An 8767-nucleotide genomic window follows, 5' to 3' on the forward strand; every position below is an offset into this window, starting at 1 on the left:
TTGTTGCGGTTGCCAGTGAAGGCTCTATTACGTTTTAGATCTGTCTGCAAATTATGGCTTTCTATTATCTCTAATCCCAGTTTCGCTACTTCACATTTCCAACTTGCCACCTCACCCACACACAAACTTCTCTTCGCAGTTCCTAATTCCGATTTTGTTGCTCCCGAAACCCTATCCATAGATTTTGATGCATCTATTGATGATGACTTTAATTGACCACGATGATAGTTCTAAAGGCGGGTTGTTCTTGAATGGCTCTATTCATTTTCTGGTTTATAATTATGAGACACTAAAGGAGGTTATTATTGCCTTTGATTTAAAGGAAAGGAGAATGTCTGAGATATCTCTGTCGGACGATTTTAGGATTTATAGTTTTGTTTACGGAGAATACGATTTGTTGGTACTAGATGGGCATATCGGTGCATGGATGAAGGATGATCACACATTGAAGATATGGATGATGCGAGAATATGGCGTGCATTCATCTTGGACTAAGATTATTGAATTTTCTGCCAGTTCTGTTTCGCATGGCTTTTTTCCAATATGCCTTACGAAGTGTGGTGATATAGTTGGAACAGATAGTTGTTATCATCATTTGGTGAAGTTTAATGACAAAGGACATCTGCTAGAGGATAACTCCTGTCATATTTTCTTCTCATACAGATCCGAATCAGTGGTGTATACAGAGTCTCTGCTTTCACTACCGGGTGACATCAGGCCAGTTTAAGATGATTATTGGAGACACACTTACATAAAATTTACCTTTTGGAGCTTCTCTAAAATCACTGCAAGAGACACATCCAGATGTGAGTTTGCTTGTTAAAAAGCCAAACAGGCACTTAATTGTCTTTATATACTACTAGAACAAATATTTCTAAAGCATTTTACTGTCAACTTTTTATAAATTACTAATTTCAAGAATATTGTTTGTATTGTTTCATTTTTAAACTAAGTTTTACGGATATCTAATCTTAATCTTAATTAATAATTCATATTTAATTGAGGGGAAATAAAATATGAAATGTACATATTAAAGAGTAAAAGAACATGCTATGTCAATTTCTGTCTTGATACAACCAACTTTTACTGATATATACAGATTAAGGTGTCAAAAAATGTGTCATTTATTGTTAGCCATATATGGGATACACTTCCATCCCTAAGCTGAAAATGAAGCACAAAGTATAATAAATTAATAATCTAGCATTTTAGAAGGACGTGGACTCCCTTTGAGAAGATTGTGAAAAGCTTTCCACTGTTGACTCCTGAGATATGTCATTAGTTGAATGCTCCAATAATTGTTCATCACTTGGTTTCTTGATATATAAATCTTTGCACCTTTCTCACTGCTTCTAATTCAGAAGAAACCTCTTTCATTGCTGGTATTTTTTTACCATTAAGTCTCAAACACTTCATTGCAAGATTTATCTAAAGGAATTGATCTAGATGTTCCAAAATCAGACACTTTGGCACTATAGTTACTGTCTAGAAGTATGTTGGTTGATTTGATGTCTCTGTGGAAGATTGGAATTAAAGGTGAAAAATGCATATATACTACTGCTCCAGCAACTTTACACGCAATTCAAAGGTGGATTTCCTATCTGTTTTGTTGTAGGACAAGCATAAAGCAACAGAACTATGAGCTCAACACCAATTGTAATGTTTACAGAAGCATAGTAATTCTGCCCCTTAAAAGCCTGTCATGTTGTGAGGATCTGATAAGTTTCATTTACCAATTGAAAGAGGTATCGGCTTTTTTGACAGTGTAAAGGGTGTTATGTTGATAGATTGTTGACAGTTGATGCTGAATGGTTGTCTGAGCAATCAGTGTCAGTGGTGTTAAGGTATAATTGTTGACAGTTGACTGAGTATAGAAACAGAAATAAGAGACTGTAAAAAAGGTAAGGAAACTCCATGAGTTTGATGAGCTGCACTTCAATTTTGAGGTGTAGTTTAAGATCCAAGGCATTGATTCATTAGCCTGTGTTTTTCTTTAATCATGATTCATTGGCAATTATAATGATTTGTATGAGTCAAAGTTGCAATAACTTGAAAATGTTAGTAAAGTCATTATTGATCCTCGTAAAAGTCAAGAGTGTGACAGATTCCGTAGCAGAAATTTTTTGTTACTGCCAAACATTGTCATTATTTCAATGTTCAAACCATATCCTTTTGGCTAAATATTCACGTTTGAAATCTGACTTATATCCTTTTGGCTAAATTATTGTAAACAATGTCCTTATGGCACAAGAACATCATAAAGAAAAATTATATAAAATGAACCAGTGAACTGGCACCGAGTAAACTATGTACTAATTTTTTATTTCAATCTCAATAACATTGTATTATTAAATTAAATAGACGCACAACATGTATTATTAAGCTATTTATTCATTATATAGAAATGGATCCCTCCTAGGTAATAGATGAAGTTGTGCGTCTTGAATACTGTTGTTCATGGCAACGGAGGAGAACGACGAAGAGGTGGAGGAGAACGGCGAGGAGGGCGCGGAACAGGAGAACGAGGAATAGGTGGAGATGGACGAACTGGTGCAGGAGGAGAAGGTTGAACAGGTGGAGATGGAGGAACTGGGGTCGAAGGAGAAGGTTGAACAGGTGAAGGAATAGTATAACCTGAAATAGTTGCAGAGTTTATAGTAAAAGAAAGAGAAAATAATTGAATAGAAGTGAATTAAAAGAAAGTGAAGTTGAACTTACTTCCACATTTTTGTCCTGGTGGAGGAGTTTGAGATCCACAAGTTGTAGCTACATGCACAAATTTCTCCATGTTCACAATAATTTCAAATTTAGGGGGTGGTTTTTCGCAGATGCATGGGACGATATTACCAATTTTCATGACTGCGCAGCAATCATTTGAAGGTTGAAGTTCATCAAAAACATTTGTGAAGTTCATCTCAAAGCATTGTTGATCCAGGAATCATTTTAGCGAAATGTATAAAATACATTTGGCTAAAATGATTCCTGGATCAACAATGCTTGAGCAGGTTGAATCAGCAGCAGTGATCCCTAGCACTAGAAACCATGAAACAAACACAAACATTGCAAAGCCTAAGTATCTAATTCCCATCTTCACAAAATATATTTCAGGATTTGTTATAGTAATAATTCTAGCATTGGACAACCGTTTATATACAACATTGGATGTGGTGGAGCTAAGTGTGTGTGTGCATTTTTATAAAACTAATTTAATTATGATTTATTGAATATTTGTTAATTCTAGTATTTTCGTTTTCAATTTGAATTCCTTTTTTTTTTTTTTTTTTTGTTTTTGCTACTTATTTGTCATGTTGACACTAGAAAAATTAATGAAAGGAATCTTTTTCTCTATTTGCAATTTCACTCTATGCTTGATAATAGGTTCAAATAGTAAGAAACTAAAAAAATCTATAGAAAAATGCACATTTGTGAAGTTGGTCTAGTTATTATAAACATCTTAACTAAAAATAAATATTCCTACCCTTAAAATTAATGAAAGGAATCTTTTTCTCTATTTGCAATTTCACCCTATGCTTGATAATAGGTTCAAATGGTAAGAAACTAAAAAAATCTATAGAAAAATGCACATTTGTGAAGTTGGTCTAGTTATTATAAACATCTTAACTAAAAATAAATATTCCTACCCTTTCTCATTAGTTGAAAACTCAATTATTTTATTTCACACGTCTTCTATAATTTAGATGTACCGAATATTATTTCCCAAATAGAATAGATGTATATTAATGAAAATGGTTTTTGATATTTTTTGTTTAAGTAAAGCTCAACTTTATTTAAATAAAACTGAACTAAAATAAATGGTTACAACATATGGACTTAAGATAATTTTATTTGACTTAAAGAATTTTATTGAGGGATGGTCCATGATAAAATAATTTGAATTGAGTAAAGTTATTTTGAACGAGCTTCCAAAGTATATTTATTTAAATGTTTTTTTTAATATAATTTGTTTTCATAAAAACTATAGTAATGCATTTTCATAAAACTAATTTAATTATGATTTATTAAATATTTGGTATTTTTGTATTTACGTTTACAATTTGGATTCCTTTTTATACTGTTTTTGTCCAATTTACACTAGAAAATTTAGAAAATTTCTTCACCCACCTCCTAACCTTCTTGGCCACCTCTGGTGAATTTACCACAATACCCCTATTTTCGGAAGTCCATTTTCGAAAATGTACTTTTTTTTAAAAAAAAGGTATTTTCGAAAATGTATCTCCGAAAAAGTGTTTTTTTTAATATAAAATATTGATTTCGGAGATGCATCTCCGAAATAAAGTAATTTTTCAGAAAATGTGGTGTTCTCGGAAGTTCATTTCCGAATTCACCCCCCTTGGAGGAATTCGGAAATGCACTTCCAAAAAAAGGTCTGGACAGAAGAAAAATAACAAACAAGAACGATTCGCTTTATTTAATCGGATGAAGACGATGGAGGAGACGCTGCAACAGGTTAGATAGTCCTGATCCTCTAGAAATCCATACCACATTGTAACTTACCAATTGACCGTAACCAGGTCGGTTAGGGAACCTAACCGCCTTCTGAGACGACGGAGCCAACTCTAGAGTAGCCTTCTGTTTAACTTCGGCAGTTAGGCTCTCGATGGAGATCAGAGCCGAACTCAAGGAAGCAACCGGCGCTGAAACAGATGGACGAACAACCGGAGCTGCAACAACAGACGGAGGAGAGGTAACCGGGGCCGGAGCATATGACGGAGGAGGTGGATGTCCGGAGGAAGAAGAACCGGAGGTACGTCCACCGCGAGAGCCACGACCACCACCACCACGGCCTGATCCTGCAGCATTGACGGATGATTGTTGAGAATGTGCAGGAGATGGTTGACTCCGGCGATTTTCGGGATGATTTCCTCCACCGCGGCGAGACATTGTGATGAAAGCAGTAACAAGAGATAGAAAACGTTAAAGCAAAGAAGAAGACTTAGGATCGAAAATGATTTGGGATATTTTGAAAGAAAAATGGGTGAGAAGCTTTTAAATAGGAAAGTGTTTAGAAGTTAACCGTCTGAGAGTGGTGGGGAGAAGGAAAAGGGAACTTCGAAATTTCAAAAGGTTTTTTTATTCTTTTAATAAAAATACGTACTACGTGCTGTAAGTAACAAAATGGAATTAGCGCGTGGCTGTGGAGCTTCCCAATTTTTGTTACATAGGCTTTTAAGTAGGAAAGTGTTACCACATTTCTTATAAGGTAACCGTCTGAGTCCTGTAATGGTTTTCTTACCTGATTGTAAAAAATAAATGAATTTTGATGCATTTCGGAAATGCATCTCCGAAATCTATAAAAATCTACAAAAAAAAAACTTCGGAGATGAATCTCCGAAGCAGGGGTAAGTTGGGAATTTCGCTGGGGGTGACCCCCATAGGGAGGTGGGTAAAGAAATTTTCAAAATTTATCGAAGGGAATATTTTTCCCTCACTTTCACCATTTGATTGATATATATATATATATATATTTGCTTAAAATAATAAGAAATGGTGACAACTTCTCTACCCATTTTAAAAAATTGGGTAACCTACATTCCACCAATCACATTGCAACATTTAATTTTATCTTATTTAATTATTTATTAAATAGTATACTTTTTTGTTATTTCCAAATTATTTTACACTAAAGATAACTCTACCCAACTTTTTGTGATGGGTAGATGATAGAGAGTAGAATTTAGTATTTAAGTTTATTTAGAATTTATATAAGTAGTAGTTTTATTTGTATTGTTATTTATATGGGCCTTTATTAATATTTGGGCTTTTTAGTTTGTTATCCACTAGTAACATTATATATTGTAGTCTCATTGAGACATTAGGATATCAATGAAAAGAAATGAATCTTTATTTTCCTTAGTTAATTTTATTTAACTCATATCCTGTATATTATTATGCATCCTCAATTCCTCCATTTTCAACCTTCACTCCATACATCCCATACCAACAACAACACATAGTTTCTGCCCCACCTCAACAATCACCCTCCACATTCTATGAATATTCAAACTACCCTAACTACCAACCTCAACCTCAAGATTTTTTTTCACAACCATAAATTGTTCATGAGTTAGAAACTCTAAGGCAATACTTAATTGAAACTCAGAAAATCAAAAACAAATATAGAGAAGAGTTGAAGGTACAGATTCAAAATCTTTCCGATTCATTCAAAAAGTCATATAAGAAAAATTGAAAGAGAAATATAATCAGAAAACTAGAAAAAAACAGATGGAGGAAGAAAAAGAAAGAATTGATAAAGTTCCTGTTTCACTAAAATCATCTTCAGCGATAACTCCGGCGAGCATTCCGGCAAGAACTCCGACGACTTTCCCGAAGGTATCTCTGGCATCACTTCTGGTGACTACTCCGGCGACAGTTCTGAGGTCTTCTTCAACAACTCCGACACCAACTCAAGTATCACTTCCGACGTCATATACTCTAGCAAAACAACCAGATCCAAAACCACCTAATATAATTTTATCTTCAGATCTGTCGTTATCATTCACAAACCCATTTTTGCAAATACTAGATTTGAAACGGCCACCCACGAAACTAGGGGTGGCAAAACGGGTCGTGGCCCGCCGGGCCGCCCGCGCACCCGCTAAAAAATGGCGGGTTGGGTTGGGATTTTAGGCCCGCCGCTCGCTAAAGCCCGCCCCGCCAAAACTCGCCGCCCGCCTTACCCGCCCCGCCAAAGCCCGCCGCCCGCCAAAGCCCCCCCTCCTCCAAAACTCACTCTTTTTTTAGTTAATTCTAGTAATTGCACTTCTTGATGGTTTATTTTATACATTTATTTATAAATATATGTAATATTTTTTTAAGTAAATTTGTTAAAAAGTTGTTTTTATAAAAAATTATTTTAAAAAATAAGTGAAATGTTTAATTAAAAGGTAAAAAAACTATTAATCTATTAAAAAAATATAAATAAAAATAGGCGGGTAAGCCCGCCGCCCGCCATCTTGGCGGGGCGGGCATGACTTTTATGCCAATTTTACTTGGCGGGCATGCCCGCCCCACTCGTTTTTTGGCGGGCATAAGGCGGGGCGGACGGCGGACGGCAGGCGGGGCGGGCGGCCCGTTTTGCCACCCCTACACGAAACCACCAGACCCACCACCGAAATCAATTCCATTTCAACTCCTTCCATCATTTTATCTTTTATTTAGTGCTATTGTTAAAAAAAAAGACGCAAAAACGAAGACAAGCTGAAGGTAAACAATGTTGTGCTGTTATGAGTCTATAGAGAGAGAGAAAGAGTGCTTGTTGGTTACTGGTTAAAAGTTAAGAAGAGAGAGAGAGAAAAAAAGTTGTTGATTAAAAAAGCAAAAAAAAAGAACTCACATTTTTTCCCTCAATGAGTCATATATCACCAAGAACAAGAAAGGACAGTGCGCGTGGGAGTCACCTCTGCATCGTTACTATCATTATGTGGGTGACATTTCTAGTAGATGGGTTGAATTTACAAGATCACACACATGTTGGTTGGCATAATAACATTCATGTTAAGCACCGACCCATTCTTCAAAATTCAATTACTCATCACAACAAAAGTCACATTGATAAGTGCCAAAATGTTGTTATTTTGAGTATATAATAGTGGCACTTATCGATTCTATTCATTCCGTTTTTGTAATAAAATCCCTACTTTTGTGTATATATTCAAATACTTTAGTTTTCATTTGTTTTATATAGTATTTATAAGCTTTTCTTATGTTTTTTGTAGGTTTTATGCATTGTGGGAAGTATTAGGAGGTTAAAAGGCATTTTGGAGCAAGTTTGGAGGCCAAAGGAAGAAGTTGTGTGCAGCAAGGGCCGCTCAGCGGCGTGTAAGCGCGCTTTCCAAGGGAGAACCAAATTTTTCTGGCCGCTAAGCGGCGGGTCTGGCCGCTAAGCGGAGGCCTGTTTACTGTTCTTGATATTTTTGTAATACGTGTAGTCCGCTAAGCGAGATTTGGCCGCTAAGCGGCCGTAGCAGAAATTATGTTTATATTCTTTCATTTGAACCATTTTAGGGTTATGGTTTTGGAGAGTTTTTGGTTCCAACTCCATCATTTTCATTCTTAGATTAGGATTAGCTTACAAAACAACACTGGGTCATGCACTTGGAAGATCGGAGGTGGATTTCTCATCAACCGGAGCTGACAACCCGCGAGATGTTTGGTTTATCTCTTCTATTCTTTGTGTATTTCTCTTTGGTTGGGTTTGTTTGTATATTTACTTGAATCTTATGTATATTTACCGATTATAATGTTATGTTTAACTTGCTTTACAAATCTGTGTTGATGTTATCCTGGATTTTTGCTCTATGCTGGGGATTTGGGTTGCTTTAGAGATAAACTTCTTGAATCCTTATCTAGGATGATAATCTGTTGGTTCTGAACTCTAGAGATAAATTTAGAGCTAGCATTCACCGTTTGTATCTGTACGTAATGCTTTCGTGTTTACGCGAGAATACGGATGTTCTCGCAACTTCGCGTTAGAGATAACCTTAGTTGTGAGATGATCTCGTTTGTGCTCCAGAGATGGACGCTTATGTGAGAGATACGTGATGACATAGATGAGTATCGTAGGTTGAGTATAACGGGTTGGTAAGTGTATGTTTGTGAAGAGTGAATATATTTACATTCCTGATAAGTTATTTCTCTTCTAAGAATGTGTTTATTCTTTTCCTGTCTATATCTTTGTTTACTTTTTACTCATTCAATCCTGAGCTCGAAACCGTAGAAACTATTGAATGGCATCTCTCCATCTCTG

The 8767-nt window shown here is 35.7% G+C and overlaps 2 protein-coding genes across 2 annotated transcripts; one reads left to right on the forward strand and one right to left on the reverse strand.

Moving 5' to 3' along the window:
- The first annotated feature begins 202 nt into the window (after positions 1-202).
- LOC131614579 (F-box/kelch-repeat protein At3g06240-like) lies at positions 203-727 on the forward strand. Its single transcript, XM_058886147.1, has one exon. It carries the CDS (start codon positions 203-205, stop codon positions 725-727), a length of 525 nt encoding a protein of 174 aa, XP_058742130.1.
- A 1614-nt stretch (positions 728-2341) lies between these two features.
- LOC131612264 (extensin-1-like) lies at positions 2342-2893 on the reverse strand. The gene is made up of 2 exons (XM_058884071.1): positions 2719-2893; positions 2342-2634 (listed from the first exon to the last, which is right to left on the reverse strand). The coding sequence occupies exons 1-2, from the start codon at positions 2855-2857 to the stop codon at positions 2456-2458; spliced, it is 318 nt and encodes a 105-aa protein (XP_058740054.1). The 5' UTR covers positions 2858-2893; the 3' UTR covers positions 2342-2455.
- Positions 2894-8767: the final 5874 nt, after the last annotated feature.

This window comes from Vicia villosa, linkage group LG6 (assembly GCF_029867415.1).
Source record: "Vicia villosa cultivar HV-30 ecotype Madison, WI linkage group LG6, Vvil1.0, whole genome shotgun sequence".
Lineage (NCBI taxonomy): Eukaryota > Viridiplantae > Streptophyta > Magnoliopsida > Fabales > Fabaceae > Vicia > Vicia villosa.